The sequence below is a fragment of the Conger conger genome, chromosome 5 (assembly GCF_963514075.1).
Source record: "Conger conger chromosome 5, fConCon1.1, whole genome shotgun sequence".
Lineage (NCBI taxonomy): Eukaryota > Metazoa > Chordata > Actinopteri > Anguilliformes > Congridae > Conger > Conger conger.
In genome coordinates, this window is record NC_083764.1 from 10,608,177 (window position 1) to 10,625,601 (window position 17,425).

Genomic DNA, 17,425 nt, shown 5'->3' on the forward strand with positions numbered 1-17,425 from the left:
TTAAATTATGCAATGGTGAAGACAGATGAAAATGCAGCTCATATGTGAAGATAAATGAGCATTGCTAATATGTTTTATATTGCACCTTGATTGTGTACTTTGGAATGATCTCCAGCAATGACAAGTGCTCCATGTCATGTACGTATGCGTGTGTTACAGTGTTACACGTACATTATACATAAAAATAATACGTACAGCACCCTCCATAATGTTTGGGAGAAATACCCATCATTAATTTATTCGCCTCTTTACTCCACAATTTGAGATTTGTAATGAAAAAAATCACATGTGGTTAAAGTGCACATTTTAATAACGGGTGTCTTTATACATTTTGGTTTCACCATGAAGAAATTACAGCAGCATATATGTGTGCATATGGCACTGTACATGCCACATGCACACACATATACACGCGTACACACACACACACACACACACGTACACCCACACACAACCAAACCTAGGCTGCAAATAAATAACAAAATCAGAGAGCTACAGTAGAAGAAAGTGAAGATGACATTGAGGGACTCAACACCTGTCATCCCCACAATTTGCCAACCTCCTACAGTACTAAATACCCCCGCGCTTTGCGTGACTCCGGCTATCGGAAGATACTTGAGCTAATGTCAAATTAAATGAACATCTGTTGTTTAATTCAGCACTGTTGCATCTCTATATCCAGTCAGTCTAACCACTTGACACTGAGTCTGAACAGAGTTTAGGATGACAGATGCCGGAAGATGACAGAATTCGCTCAGCCTGCAAATAGCTTCTGTAAACACCTTCATTAAATCCTTTTAAACATTTTAAAACATTTTTCCAAATGCCCCCAGGCAAGTCTGTTTCTACTGAGACTTAGTTTCTAGTCTCCATAAGTTAGATACCTGGATATCTTGCAGCCAGAGTGTTGCAGTCTCGGATGCCATCTGACTGTTACATTGTTGAATTACTGAAGCCATTGTCAATGGAAAGCTTAACATGTGAAGTGTTCATAAAGCAAACAGTTTGGTCACTCCGGTATTGTGGTCTTTGCATTTGCATCCGATCTGCGGTACTTGTGGCACAGTACTGCACAGATAAGCATTATTTGACACTGGGATTATACAAAACTGGGATCCTATAGTGTCTAATGAAGATATTGTACGAAATCAATGTGTATTACAGAAAATAATGTACCATGATGGCAAAATTCATGCTCACTATTACATGAAATGCTTTTCAAATTGTACACATTAATTTAATAGTGTGCACAATCCTTTCACAGTCTTGTAATTGTATGGATGTTGAACTTTGCCTTTAGAGATGTTATCATTGTTACATTTTTCAGTTCTGCATACTTCTGGATTCTATTTAACCCTTAAGGTGTAGGTTTTTTTGGATTCTTTTTTTCAAGATACTAAGTATTCTAGAACTCTATTGCTTTCAACAGATTGTTACATTGGCATTAGAAACTGCTAGGGAATGACATGAAGAAGCAGAAGTCCTAATACTGAGCCCTGGGGGACTCAGTATTAGGACTCAGACACTTCCAACAGTACCCTGGTCAAACCCACTTTCTAGTTGCCCTTCTACCCTGAAGCCAGCTTTGGATCCACTTAAGCAAAACTAATTCAATTCATTTCTGTTTGATAAGGAGTCATTGAGACAGTACAGTAGCATGTCAATTTCTTTTATAAAATCCAAATACTGTTTATACCACAAATGCAGTTGGAACATTTCATAGCTTTTTTGAACAAGAGCCAAGCAGGATCTCCAGAAGAAGAAAAACGTTTTCCTAATTTCATGAACATACAGCAGAGATCATTCCCCTCAGAAATCTAATTCACCAGCCTTTACAGGTTGTTGGAAAGTTGCCAGCGGGTACTTTAGAGAGGGCAATGAGATGTCAGTAGGGGATAACTTGCCATCACTGCAAAAAAACGCAGTCTTAACAAGCATTTAGGTCTTGTAATGTATCTTCTGTTTTTTCTCCTAAGTAGAAAATATGAGCTTAATTTCAGTTACTGCTTGCTCGCTTTTTTGAAATGAGTCAAACTGTCTTACCTCATTGGCAAGACTTTGTCTTTAGTAAAAAAGTTGACAACACAAGTAAAATGATTGAGAATGACTTATTTTTATTATTTTTTTCCAGTGTTGTTATTCTGATATCCGTTTTTTCTGCAGTTGTTCTGAATCTGCTTGTTTCCACAGTCACAAGCTTGCAGATTTAATCAGGGTCACCCAGCTGCAGCTGTATCCTTTCATATTTAATTAACTGTAATGTGGTAACATTAACTTTGCCCATGCCAACAAAGAAAATGTTGTACCAAAGAGATTTGGTTGCACAGTGTCATATTAATTATTGCAAATAAATCACAGCTCAGCACCTCCCAAGAAACCAACCAGTTTTTCTAGATACAATTAAGGGTTTTTCTCTGCAAAACAAACAAAGGCAAGATCTCTATAGTAAAGGAGACTTTTATTTAATTAAACCACCATTCCAAATATCAGGTTGAACATTACTTTGTTTCTTCATTTGCTGATCACCTGCAACGGCTGATGTATCATAATTCAACCCATACACAGGAAAGTGTAATAACAGATATACATATGTAATAGGCAACACATATCAGCTGTTATCCATAATCATAAGATAACTATATTATCATATTTACCACTATTTTTCTAAGAGCTTTGCTGCAGATTAACTGAGCAAAGAGCCGTCAAAAATGTTGCAACATTCATACTTTATTGCAGTACACTACTGTCAACCATTGGAGACCAATTCCAACCAATAATGTATGAGGAGACATTTCATAATTTGAATGTTTGCACATTATTTTGTTTTAATTTTGCAAAATGCTTTTTTATTGCAGGGAACTGAAAACTGCTTTTGGGCCTAAGTTTGAGCACATTAAAGGCTCACACGCATCAGTGTTCTCTTCCTGGTTTTAGCGTCTAAAACGCCCACAAAACATTTGCAGAGAGCACTGATGTAGGTTTTTTGAAAAGTCCCTAACCCTGCCCCTAGAGCTGAATTTCCCCTACCCCTCCTATGCTCAGCTCCCTGTGTTAACATTTAGCAACCTCATATGATAATTATGCAAAAACATACATCATGTCATGTGGAAAATCGTTTTAAAAACAGCTTGGAAAAACAGCAGTTAGAACCTAAAATATGCATACTTCTACCAAAATTGCACTTGTTTTACTTGGATCAGTATGGAACCCAAATTAAAAAGTCCTGGATGTTATGTAAAGCTCAAAAACACAAAAGATATGCGTGTGGGCCTTTAAGAATAGACCTGAATTGTGTGGACATGCCAGGTAAGCTTTAAGGCCAGTTCATAGTGCAGTGACAGAGAGTCAGATGTCGCTGGTCACAGCAACGTTTGGTTTATACTTTGGGTGACTCCAGTGCATTTTTCCAGTCGAGCGATCCTCTGTAAACCATAACATGTTGTCACAAAGAGAGGATTGAACTGTATACAGAACTACTTACTTGCCAGAATGACCATGTCCATCCCCCAGAATATGCTCATTATCCAGCCCACCATGACGATGGCGGTGAGGATCTGAATGAAGGCGGCCGCCATGTTGAGCCAGAACACGCAGCACACGTGCCGGTCGGGCAGGTCCGTCCGCGCCCCGCACAGCACCGTGAAGGCCGACACGAAGGTTCCTGTGGAGAGAGCGACAAACACGGCGCAAACGTGGTCAATGAGCCCGGCAACGGGAACAATCTGCTCTACACGATCAGTTTCACACAGCAATTAGTATTGTTCTGCTCTTTTTATTCTCTGTAGCTCTGCCATTTCAAATATATGCATGATGTATTCAATTATGTATGCATCCAGGTATGTAGTATGCATGCATGTACACTCAGTGAGCACTTTATTAGGGAGACCTGTACACCAGCGTGTTACTATAGATATTGAATTGGCCAATCATGTGGTGGCAGAAAAATGCATAAAGTCATGCAGACATTATCAGCTGTTTATCAGACCAAACGCCTTACAACAGTGGTATACAGAAGCGCATCTCTGAACACACAACACATAAAACCTCCAAGTGGATAGGCAGTATGTACGGATGGACAGTATGCTTTTGTATGTATGTTATATACAAGTATGAACAGAATTGTGTATGCACATTGTATATAGTCATATCTTGGAATGTACTTTACGAGAGGAAGTCACAGACATTTGAAAATAAATACCAGCAAAGGTATTTAGAGACTGTGCCAAACACAAACTGAGCAAATGGCCATTCAAGCCATATTTACTTCAGATTTTTCTCCTCATTGGATAAACCGAAGCAAGTAAAGCTTTTGACCTACGTACATGGTTACATCTAGCTGTATAAATATGTAATCTGTCATATGTACACAGACTAAGCAGCCCAGGACAGAGGAGATTGTTAGTCTAACAAATTACGCACACACACCGCTTGTACGGTAATAGTATGGGTTGTGAAAGTAAACATACAGTGACAGAGAACAGCCAAACTGACAGGAGTTTTACCACACAACATGAAAAGAGAATAGGGCTAACACCCTAACAGCCAAAGTTCATGTGGGAACCAAAGTTAAAACCCAAGTCCATAAGAAGAATTGGTACCACACAACATGAAGAGAATAAAACCGTCAAGCTAACAGCCAAAGTTCATGGCGCCGGTCTGTGGGAAGCAGAGTCAAAATCCAAGTCCAGAAGAAGAACTGGTACCACACAACATGAAAAAGAGAATAATGCTAACACGCTGACATTCAAAGTTCACGGTGGCTGACTGTGGGAATCAGAGTTAGAATCCAAGTCCAGAAGAAGGATCGGCACCAGATACAACATGAAAAGAGAACAGGGCTAACACGTTAACAAGCTAACAGCCAAAGTTCATGGTGGTCGTCTGTGGGAACCCAAGTTAAATCCAAGTCCAGAAGAAGAATGGGTACTACACAATATGAAGAGAATAAGGCTGACAAACTAACAACCCAAGTTAAAATCCAAAGAATAGTACCACACTACATGAAAAGAGAAGTTTGCAGAGTCTGCCTGCGAGAATCTGAGTCAAGTCAATGCCACACATGAAGCGAATAGGACTGGCGCACAGTTACTGAGCTCAGCCGCTGAAGCTAACAGCCAAGGCTCACAGCGTCTGCCTGGTGGGAACCTGAGTCAGATTCCCCAACCCTTTTCAAAATGCGCCGCCACAATGCCTGACAGAACCGGGCCAAATTTCCACATTATTCACCTTCCACAGTGAAATTAATCTGGCTCTTTAGAGATGCCATCTTGGCGCTTCATCGCCAGCTCAGGGAGTAGGCCTACACAGTGGGTCTACATGTTGGACCGCATCCAAAAAACAAACACGGACAAAACATAGCTTCAAGAATCTGAGGTGACTAATGGCCAGCTAATTTCCGACACTAATTAAAATATACATGTTTTAAAGCGCTGTAGAATATTTTCTGTCCTACATGTAATTCTCATGCTAAATGATATTCAGGTGATGGACTGCAATCTCCCTTAGCTCCTTAATCATGCCACAAGGCGGTCTGTTAAATGCGATTAGAAATATACAACAAAGGCCTTCTGCCCCCATCTTCTATAGATTGTAAATGTGCATGGATTCATTAACTGACAGGCTCATTAACTTCTTAAGATTAATGGAAAATACAAAACACAGGACTGTAATCTGTTTTAGTGAACAGTCCCCTGAGCCTGTCAGTAATATATCACAGGTTCGAAATACAATAACAAAGGAAGTTTACAGATATAAATATTAGTTCTAAAAAAGGCACAGTTTATTTTTTGTTTTCTGTTTTTTGTTTTGTTCCCACGAGAACACACCAATAAATTACTCCATTAAAAATGAGCAATCATTTTTCACATTGACAAAAATCAGACAGTCTCTTCAATGTCGGGTTATTTAGCCAAGAATAGATATTCTTTCCATGGCTGATACATCTTGACAGCAGTCAACAGGCAGCTGAAAGCCAATCTTAGTGTTTATTGGTCGAATGCCAACCACTTCCTGTTGGGCTGACTAATTCAGCACTGCCAAAAGCAGCGCAATTTCACATGACAAAAAATCGCATCAACAACGACTGTCTACAACAAAATCAAAACAGTCCAAAAATACTGTCCTGGGTCACAGGGTTATGAACACATGCCTCCTGGGAGGTAGGGAGTACTTCAGCCAAAAAGCATAAATCTTATCAGTCCGTAGTCATGACCCCCAAAACCTCAGTCATATATGGGTAACAAATGTCGGTTTTATCAGGTGGGAGATTCAGCTGGCCTTTGCAATATGCTTCCTAGCTTATTGATTTCAGAAGCTCATTAAACGGCTTTAATGCAGCCGAGAGATTAAAGGAGACAAGGGGCTGTCATTTAGACGGCCAAGGTTCCCTGCGTAATAAACCGCCATCTCTTTTCATTTCTCAGCCGCGCTCTCATTAAACCCCGGCCCAAGGGGCTTCTTCCTGCATCTCCTCAGGTGCCCGGCCCGTTTGGACCGCCTCAACGTGTTTATTTGGTAACGTCTCACCTACTCCCTCTGTAATTATGAGGCTTTAAATCAACCTTCAGCCAATTTTCTCAGGGCAGGTCTCCCTCCCCGGAGGCCTCTCGCTCAGAAGCCGAACGGTCCTCTGGAGACGCGTGAAGCATCCGCAGCTCGTGAGATAAAAACGAAAGAATTAAACAGAACGGGGCTACACCCCATGAATCAAAAGCGACACCTTTGGCCTCCCGTGTTTACTCAGAGGCGGCCTGCGCCTTGTCTCGCGGCATATGTCAAGCGTGAAGACTTTTGGCAGGGCTAAAAACGTTAAGGGTGCAAATGAGTTTAGCTTGTGGGGGGGGAAAAAAACAACCCCTACAATGTACAGGGAGAGCCTCTGGCAGAGGAAGGCTATGTGATACCACCCAGGGCCCAAATGCACTCTTCCAGGCAGCGGCAGGCAGGGCTGTTCGAGCGAGCGCTTTGGTTTTTTCGACCACGCAAAGGGACCTCTCCTCTCAGCTCTCCGCAAAACAAGATGAGAACAACAATATTATGGGCCATTAGAGGCTGGCGGACGGAGCGGAATGCCTTCAAATTGCCTCCGCATGGCGGGAGGGTGAGGGCGCACTGTCTCCGAGCGACCCCCACGCTTGCGACCCCCGCCGTCTCTGATTTCCTCGCGGGGGTCATGGGTCGCGGTGTTAATAGGGCCGTAATTACCGGCGCCGGCTGTCCCCAGCAAACCGGTCGCCGCGGCGACACGCGGAGTGACACCGAGCTGTCAGCGGGCAGCACAGCTGCCTCCCCGCCCCGGTCCAAGAGGGTTCCCGCTCGAGCGTATCCGCGGCAGCCGAGAGACCGCGGAGATTTCCGCTGCGCCGCGCTTCATTACGGCGCCATCAACAACGGGCGCCATCAACACCGCGCGCCCAATAAAGGCCGCTTTGCTCGACTAACCGGCGTCCCGCAAATAATTACACGCTCTGCCAGAGTGAGAGACAATGGGGCTTGGCACACGTCAACCTCCCTGTGCATTACTCTCAGGATAACTGTAATTTACCGAAGCGTTCACACTCAATGTCCCCTGAAAGAAGGAGGAGGTTAATTATCCCGCTTCGTTCTGTTTTTTTGAGAATGGAGAGCGTACTCCTGCTGGATTGCTTCACAACAGTCTGCGCGCTGTGTGTGAACAGTGTAACGGCTCATTGCACTCATGCTTGGAAACACTTGTAAGCAAATAAGTGGGCATTCCATTTGAGATTTAAGTGAAAACGCACAACTGCGTATTGCAGTTTTCCCACGATTAAAAATGTGACCTAAATTTTAAATGAAGAAACATGGTGAAAAAGACAGACCAAAACACAAATCAATTTCAGCCTATACTACATGAATTTGCAGATTTCAATGTAGTAATATAACTATTTTTACTTTGATAAGAGCAACACTATCAGCACCATGCACTATCAATCAAAAATGGTGTTATTGTGCTTCAGATCTCAGTGTGTGAGTCAATGCTTTCAAGCACTCCATCCTTTCAGATGCCCGGTTGTTCAAACACCACATCGATAAAAAGCTCTTTAAAACTCAACCCCGGGTTGCCAGCAATGATTGTAACAGTCGATTTACTAAACTTAGCTGTAATGGACGCATGGGGGACCTAGAACCCGGCTAGTGCACAGTTACCTGATCAATCTGATTCCTCAGGCTGGAAATTATCCTGAACACTGAACCTGAAATACCAGCTGGGCCCAGGCATTGGGTGCAGTGCAGCCACACTAGACCCAGACAATGGCCCTAATTCAGTGCGTCCTGACCCAATTACCATAGATAGCCCAGGCCCCAGACACAAGCCTACGACATCACAGTCAGCCACGGACCCAGAACGCTCTTCAACCAATCATTGGACAAACTGCAGAATTCTAAGACGAGATCACCTGCTGTCGCAACGTAACCTCATCATTATACAGAGGACCCTGCCAATAGCTTTGTGAAATATGCAGCCTACTTTACACGGCCCTGTCTCTTTGCGGATCTCATAAATGGGGCGGCACAGCACCGTCTCCCACACCGAAAAATAACGAACTGGATCCCGACCGCAGAACCGAAACCTTTCTGGGATAACTGGAGAGTGCGAGACCAAAATAGAACCCTGCTGAACTTCTCGGCCTGTAAACAAAACCCGCCTGGCTACTTGAGACGGGGCGCGCCCCCCATCTCCTGTGACGCTGGCAGGGGTCTGTGCTGTGGATATACACGTTATCAATCATCGAGCCTCGCTCTCCCGAGCAGGGACGAGGACCGCGGTTATATAATTGCGCTTCTCCACCGAGGGCTACGCCAACACGTATGCGCTGACTGGGACCGTAAATGCCATTTGTTTATTACAAATGGCCACAGGCTTACGGGATGATGAGCAAAAAACGGACATGAAAAATCCTCTAATCAAATGATGATCCTCATAACATCTCAGCATGCCGCCCGGCCCCAAACAATAACGTCTCGGTCCGACAGATTGATGTCTGAAAGAGACGTCGGAGAACGGCCGGGGAGAGGGCCTTGATGCTAGACAGGCATTGTGGAGCGCTGGCGCTCTGCTTTGAAAAAAAAAAAAAGAAAGTACTGGCCTGGCACTCAACCATAAATGGAACCTTTTTTTACCAAATATAGTCAACTTCAATTTATGACATTAAAACAAGCAAAACAGAAGGATAAAAATCAGCACTTAGACACTCAGGAAGGCAGACCAGGTGGATGAAGCTTCTTAAAGAGGCACACATGCAGCCCCTGTGCTCTTCATGGACGTCCCGTGCCGCTGCATTTGTTAACGTCACTAATGTCGTGTTTTGAAATGCCACGTCCAGGTTCTCGGTGGCTCAACCTCAGGCACTACAGTGTGGTGCAAGGACGAACGCATGCATGCGTGGTGCCTTTGCCCACTGTGGTCTGTAGATCCATAGGGTGATGTGTGTACATTTGCTGAGTGTGTAGTCCAGGATTGAGTCGGTTCAGGGTTCCCGCATTTCATAGTTCTCCAGTAACCCTTGCTGATCAACCAGGAGCCCGTGGCACAGCATTTGACTCCACCCTATAAGAGCTTACCTGCAGCGTGAGAAGTAACAGTTGGTGACACCACGTGTCATGGTTCAGCAGAGAGCAGGTAGTGCAAGATGAACCAAGATTGAATGCCCCTGAAATCCACTGTGAAACTTGATACGGTGACCGAAAGCATTTGTACAAACACGCCATCACTTTTTTCCCAGTGGATAAAGATTACACATGAAGATTATGAGATTAAGATGAACCAAGATTATGGATTCGACGGGAGACTGAATCTCCCTGAAATCCACTGTGAAACCTGATACAATGACCAAAGCATAAACAAGCCATCAGTTGTCTCTAGTGGATAAAGATTACACACAGCATATTTTCAAACCTCCAACTGCTTTCTTAAACATATTGGGTAATTAATTTAAACAAAATTATTAGTCTGAGAAAAAAAACACAATTACACAATTCCAGCACCTTCTGTCCATCCAACAAATTAGGTCAGAGAAGAGCAAAGACTTCATATGACAAGAATGACACACATGTAGAGGACATTAAGGACAGATGGCTTTAACTGGAGTCAAACGGCCACATAAAATTAAATAAACCTGACCATAAAGCAGCACACATTCATGAGCAGGACAGACATGGAGGGATTAAACAGAATGTACTGTCATCTGCATGGGATCAAGTGTTGGAACGAGCGGGGAGAGGGATCTCTCAAAGCACTTAAGAAATGGTGAATCACGATGCCAATCGGAGGAGATGGGTTCTGCGCTAAAAGCAGCTGCAGCTGACCAAGGTTAACACTGAGACACATTTCCCCTTTTATAACCAATGCTGAGGCAGCTTCTGACCATCCCCCGTAGGTCACACGGGTTCAGACCACCTGTCCAACACAAGACATTCTCAGAGTGTTGCTGCCATGCAGAGGCAATGTTACAACATTGACAAAACATTCCAGTAACGCTGTGAAAACATTTTGTGTTAGCTGGGGCAGGCTCTGAAGTGACGTCATAAGCCCATCAGCGCAAGGTGACCTCTAGCACACCGTAGCTTTGAATCTGAACATCCCCGAAAAGCAAATCCATATTTTATTTTCCTTTTCATGCTGAAAACACATTTTTTTTGAGTGTTATTGTGACCAGATTTTGCTGAATAAATGTACAGAAACAATGAGTTTTTTGTTGAAAAATAAATTTGCTTCATATTTTATCACGGAAATACACATAGAATATTCAGCAGAACAAACATTAATATGCGTTAATGTTCCACACAACCCACAATGTGTAAGATTGATGGGTTTTTTATGACGGTCTTTACTTCACACAATACATTTTCTTTTCCAGTAATGGAACCGATACCCTGTTCAAAAACTATGAATACATATTGCTGTAATGGTCTTGCTTCATCTCTTGAAATTCCTTGGACTGCAACCTTTGGTCCAAACGCAAGTGACCTTAACGCCTAGCCTTTACTGCCGGCTGTAAAGGCTAATTAACTCATTACCTCCCCATCAGTAGCGGTTACCAGTTTGTCAGTTGGGACTTGGTTGATATTATGCCCAGCCCAGACGCCCTCCATTTAAGATCACAGCAAACACAGGAGCAGCTTTGATTCGCCAGAGAGAATGTTTACTCTGTCTCAGTGTTTTTTGGAGCGTACACTGTTACTTCAGCTGTTCAAATCCAAGAGAGCAGCTGTTCATGGCTAACCAGCTAGTGCCTGCTTTCACTGAGCAGTTTTGACTACGTTTCTGAAAAATTCAAAAACCCTGCAAAGTTTAACTGCCACTTATATGACTCCTGTTGCTGCCAGCAAATAAGAAAAAATGAAAGGGGCTTAATGAACTGGAAAAAAAAGTTAGGATACAGACCCTGGCAAGCAAATCAAAGCACAGAACAGGTGAACAAAGGAACCAAGCTCTTTCACGTCACTATGCTGAAAAAGAAAATACAGATTAAAACTCTGGCAGAAAGGACATTTCATTTTATTATTATTATTATTATTATTATTATTATTAACCTTTATTTATACAGGGTAAGTTGACTGAGCATGTATGCTCTTTTGCAGCAATGCTGTTAGTGCCCCCCCAAGCAGCCTAAACTGCATGCCTTTGGACCATTGGTGATTGATAAAGTAAACTGCAGTGCCATCGGAGTTAGCGGAGGAAATCTATTTCAGTCCTGCCCCGCCAAGGTCAGCAGGAGGTATGCTCCTCCATGCATGCGCGAGCAAGTGCGCGCTTTCACCCGCTAACATCTGCGCTACAAACAGCCTCGGAGCTTGCAGGGTATTACATCACACAGCGCACCACTCCGCCGCTTCAACCGAGCAATTAACACCGTTCCCCGCCAAAGCCTGCGTGGTACACGCGAGTTTGAATCATTTCAGAGCCGTGCAGCGACCGGGGTCTGCAACTGGAAGGCACTTCAGAAGCCATTTCGGCTCAGCGGAGGCTACTCGGGCCTGGCCCTGGACGACCACAGCACCTATGCCCTTTTTTTTCTTTTTCTTCCTGGCACTTAGCAACCTGAATGTAATGACCATCTTCAACAAAGCAATTTAGCTCGATTCTCCTTTTGATAGAGGGCTGGAGAAAACCGCTGGGTTAGTACCCTCCAGAACGGCAGTTGAGTCGTGTCACAATAAAAACACTGTCCTGAGTGATTACTCACTCGAAAAAGCAATCAAGCTCAACACCATTTAATAAGCCTACGCTTCATAAAAACACAACAGCTGGGCTATTTAACACTTGTGTATGTTTCGATGAGCAATCCGGTTCACAAAAGAACGGATTTTCCAAGCAATTGATAGAAATAAGGCTGATAGGATGGTAATTTTTCAGGTCCTAAGAGGATACCATCTTGTTCTGCTTGTCATCTTAGGCAATTGCGACAATGAGAAATGGGGGAGAAAAAACTGCTTTAAAACCAGAATCATCGGCTGCCATGGAAACTGCTCAAGCGCAACTGAAGGTAGGGTGAGCCACGAGACTCATGAAGCCGTCAGACGACCTTCAGATAAAGAAAGCGCTACAAATTCACTCTGATCTGTCCGGAGGTGGTGGGTTTGGGGGGGGGGGGGGGGGGTGACAGTACAGAGTACAGTGAATCCCATTCTGCTTTTCTGGGTCTGGTAGTTGTTACCTGGCTGTACAGCACAGACTCAATGATCTCAACTGTACCTGGCCCCACTGCTGACTCAGACCATGCTATGCCCAGTGACACACTGTAAGTGCTGTAAGCGCACTACCTCTTGTATATATATATTTATATAAAATATATCAATATATTTTCAACTAAGCACTTGTTGCATAATTTGCAACACGCAGCCTACAAAATGCATCGTCTTCCATGAGGAATACTACAATATTGAAAAACATAAACTAAATGACAAGGATAAATAATTCTGATTGATTGAATCATAAAGACTAGAATATGAGGAAACAAGTGTTTTGTGACTCATGCTTTTTCGTTCTTCTATGCTTCACAAAGAGTGAGACACTCATTTTTAATGGATAGTTGTTTGAAATATTCACTCACGATTACCTCACAAGCCACAAGATTCTCTTCAAAATGTCTGCAACTCTAGCCGCTTATGTTAATAGCTGCCACAGCAATAAACCTTGATCTCTGTTGAAACATAAAAAAATTGCACTAACAAAGAGGCAGAAACCCTCCACAGCCCTGTTAGACAGAAAAGGATCATGAAGGACGAAAACGAATATGCTACCCAATAAAACATTAATGTTGAGCTTTGGCCCATGCAGGTTTTGCACTGATCCGTACTGTAAAAAGTGAGGTTCTTCAATGAAGCACAGACATCTATGTGCTTATAAGACACCACCTTAACTTAGTGTCCTTCCTCTGAAACGTGAGAGACAACAGTGCTAACAAGTTTTCTTTCTTTGTAGTAAAACATTCAGAGCTCGCTAATTAAATTTCCCTGCTGCTTTATGTAGGTGCATAGCAACACATGCTGGCAAGGTGTCATGATGAGGGGGACAAGATGCCAGGCTATACAGTTATACATCGCACGGTAGGCCAAGCGTCCTGTGTCTTCACAACCGGATGGATTGAAAAATAAAGACAAACAAAATAAAAGCTTGAAAGAAATGATTTTGACTAATAATAACCCCTGTGTTTTATCTAGAGTTTATAAGGGCTGCCAATCAATGATATAGGCTAATAATGATGTTTTGATCCAAAATGCCCACATGATCCAACATCTTTTTGTCAGCGATATCGGGCGGAGGAATGCTACTCAAGGAAGTAAATAATTAAAACTATCAAACGGCATATTTCAGTGTTATTACATTTCAACCGTCTCATCCGTGTTCCATCATATCAACATACATGTTTTGTATTATCTTACTCTGGTGTTAAGTCTGTCACTAGTTGTTGCTGATGCATGTTTGGTTCTTCAACTGGTGAAGAACCAAGACTGGTAGACACTCAGCTCCTGAACTGTGGGCTTCGATACACTTGATGGGCTGATGGATTATCCCTGGGGTCTGGGAAAAATCAACCTTCCCGAAACCGCAGGTTTAACGCCTGTGGCAGTCAGAGCCAGGTTCCAGTAATAAGCCATCAGCCATCATGCTGGCAGCTGGTTGCTGATGCTTGTCCCTGAGGTGTTACCCTATAGGTGAATACAATTGTACCTCTAGCCAGAAATATATAACTAATTTTGGTCCCCTTTTTAATGGAAAATGTACTCATTTGTACCCAAAGAGAACATAACAGTACTTTCAGGGTACATTTTTTTGGGGAAAGTTTATCGTCAAAGAACAGAAATGTACCTCCACTGTCACTATTTCTGAGAGGGAAGGAAAGATAGACTTGTGGTAGCCCATTGGCCGGAGGGAGTGGTATCTAACGCTGTCATAGCTGAACACAGAAAAGGAGCATCTACACATCGCACATGACGCCTATTGTACGCAACTTGCAAGAGCTTCCACGTGAGAATTATGATTGAACGTGGAAAGGGAAAATGGGACAATGCACTAGTCTTTCCAGCGCACGTTGCGCGAGCCTATGAAAGGAACAGACAGGTTTGCTTCATGAGCTCCCGCGAGGATGTTCTTTTCGGGGCTCATTAGACAACGGGGAGGTGGGAGATCAATGCTATGCCGATGCTTCGTACAATATTACAGGCAGGCAAAAAAAATCACTAGGCTACTACTGGCTCATGTCGCCATCTGATATCTGTACTTGAGGCGGTCGCGTCTGTGGAGAGTCGATACCCTTTGGGAATCCCCTGGAGAGAACAGTATAACGTTGGCACGTGACAATTAGGAACCAGGGAGGAAGGGGGAAGGAGGGGCGGGGAGGAATAAATACATATAAAAGAACGAAAGGAAATCCAGAACTGGTCCGAGTACTGTGCATGACCGAGGGGGCAGGGAGTCGAATTCGAGATCCACGGTGATGTCAGTGGAGGAGACACTGTGCGTCATGACCAAAATAGAGCAGGTGAAGGTTATTTGTAATGACAAAGAAGGCAAAAGTGCTACCTACTTGCTGCTTGTAGAATGGGTCCAATGATGTTCGGTGATATTAGGCTGATAAAATGAGCAAATACGGGTAATTGTTGGAATATGTTGTCAAATACAAACCTTGCAAAAGAAAATACTTTTTGGGTATTTATTTAATAACACCGAAAATTCTGTAGAAGGGAAATGGTTAGATATGGCTTACGTATAGATATGTTTACAACGCGGCCAATGAAAAAGCAAGGGTCGGACTCTCAGTATAGTAGCCTACTATTATAAAGTATATTACAGTATAATATATAACGTATAATTGAGGAGAAACCATATGACCAAAACGCAACTTTACAAGTTAATTAAATACATGAAACATATGAAATAAAAACGGGTTTCCAATGAAAATTAAAGATGATATAAATGCCTTCTGTCCATGCTCAAAAACAAACAAATCAACGAGTTTGCACCTGGAACGACCGATCACCTAGCCTATAGGCTACATCTAGAGTAGGCTATGTTCTCAGTTGCGGAGCGGGCGTAACATCTTTTATCGGAACCAGTGACAATGTAAAAGTGCACAGAGGAGAGCTTTGGGGAAATGGAAGGCATCTGGTTCTCATGGATTTAGCCGGTGCGCTCCTTGCTTTCCCGGGGGAGTAAAGTTTACCATAAGAACGGCATTGTGCTATTATATCTGTTCTACTGCGAGCGCAAAAATAATTTGGTTAGTTGCACACAAAGATTTATGTTAAACTGAGAACCACACCCGTCGCGTGTAAAGAAACCCTACTACTGCCTTAACTGCCTCGGCAGGCTCTATCCTCAGAATAGGTTCTCAATGTTTCCAAGGAACTCCTGCCAGTGAAATGAGAAAAATATTTACAAAACGCGTTCCCGTTCACACAGAAGTAGACATGGCAAGCTGCTAATTAAAAGTGAATTTCCCTCGATAAGAAATAGTTTGAACCTAACGAGTTTGCAAGAAGGCGACACAGATTCCATTTCAGATAGCTAGTGTATGAAGTAGCTTATGCAAAGAGGGTTGCATAACTGTTGGTGTTGGACAGAAACAAGTGCGCCCAAAGCATTCATGAAACAGTTTATGAAAAACCAACTCACCTAATCCAGGTACGAATGTGTTGAGAAATAGGCAAATTACTGCTACTGGGAAAGGCATGTAGGGGATGGCTGCACGTAAAGGACCTTTCTTCTCCCGTACTTGGACCACAACTCCGCTGGTTGAGGAAGGCATTCCTTTCTCGTTCATCTCTGTATCTTTCTGGTCCATCTTCACAGAGGGGAAAATGTTCAAATTTTCCCCTTCAGGACTTGTTGTGGCGAATCCAGTAAACCGACGACAACCTCCGCTCAACAGACGCTGTCCAACTGCGCGAATTGGACTGTGTATGCACACGAGTCGCACACCCTCTCCTCCTTTACTGTTTGCTCAGATCCACGAGTAGCCAGCGGACTTTTGATTTTTCGGATGGATTTAAAGCGACAGTATCCTGCTGCGTTCACATGCTAAAAGCTTTATTCTTTATTCATTGTTGAACCACGATTGGACTGGCCAGTTGCCTGATGAGACATGACAAAGCAGGTATATAGCAGCGCAATTATGAATATTAAGGTGGCCATAAAACCATAAAACTCGCTAAAAGTTCAAATATAACATAGCTGTTTTACCACATTACACAATGTGCACAGCCGTCCAGGGCCAGTTGCAGAAAACCAACAGAGCTGAAATGTTTATTTGCTTTGGTCATAATGGGGGTAGCAACTGATTAATTCACAATCATTGACGAATTGGCTATAATCAAATAATTATAATCAAACAAACTAAATCAATTTAGGAAAATTATCCGAAAAACAGGCTTGCCGATGCAGTCGCATTTCCAGTAATTTCGCTGAAATTCATATTAGTAGGCCAATGGATCGCTAATCACATTGGAAGATAGGCTACTCAAACTTCATCTACAATAGATTGTCCAGCGCCTTACATTTATGAGCACGCGCAAGTAAAATGGTAAACTGTTGCTCAAAACGGTTGCGCAGCGACTTAAGAACATTACCAGAGCATCACCTGCGCTCTGCCGAACCCACTTCCACCACTTCCATTGCAGCAGATAGCTTTGACGCATTCCAAATGTACTTTGGACAGTCAGTATATTCAGCCATTCGTTGCTTGATTAATATTGATTACTATTCATATGTATTACCATGGACTGGTAATATCATCCCAAACCACGTCCATAAGAAATATATACGTGGGTAAATATGAAAAAGAGGATTACAATGGCTGTTCAAAATACATTGTTTAGAGATGTACAATTTATTGCAGGTGAGCATGCTTGCGATCGATGTTTCACAGAGCCATCATTCTTAGTCTGCTCAGTAACAGTAATG

At 43.0% G+C, this 17,425-nt stretch overlaps 1 protein-coding gene across 1 annotated transcript; it reads right to left on the bottom strand.

The window, feature by feature from the left end:
• Nucleotides 1-3,075: 3,075 nt before the first annotated feature.
• On the bottom strand, nt 3,076-16,483 carry stum (stum, mechanosensory transduction mediator homolog). Its single transcript, XM_061243086.1, has 2 exons — nt 16,139-16,483; nt 3,076-3,661 (listed from the first exon to the last, which is right to left on the bottom strand). Exons 1-2 carry the CDS (start codon nt 16,305-16,307, stop codon nt 3,474-3,476), a joined length of 357 nt encoding a protein of 118 aa, XP_061099070.1. The 5' UTR covers nt 16,308-16,483; the 3' UTR covers nt 3,076-3,473.
• Nucleotides 16,484-17,425: the final 942 nt, after the last annotated feature.

Coding starts and splice junctions, on each gene's coding strand:
- stum (XM_061243086.1), bottom strand. CDS start 16,307: ATGGACCAGAAAGATACAGAGATGAACGAGAAAGGAATGCCTTCCTCA. Junction 3,662..16,138: donor CACATTCGTACCTGGATTAG/GTGAGTTGGTTT, acceptor CTCTCTCCACAG/GAACCTTCGTGTCGGCCTTC.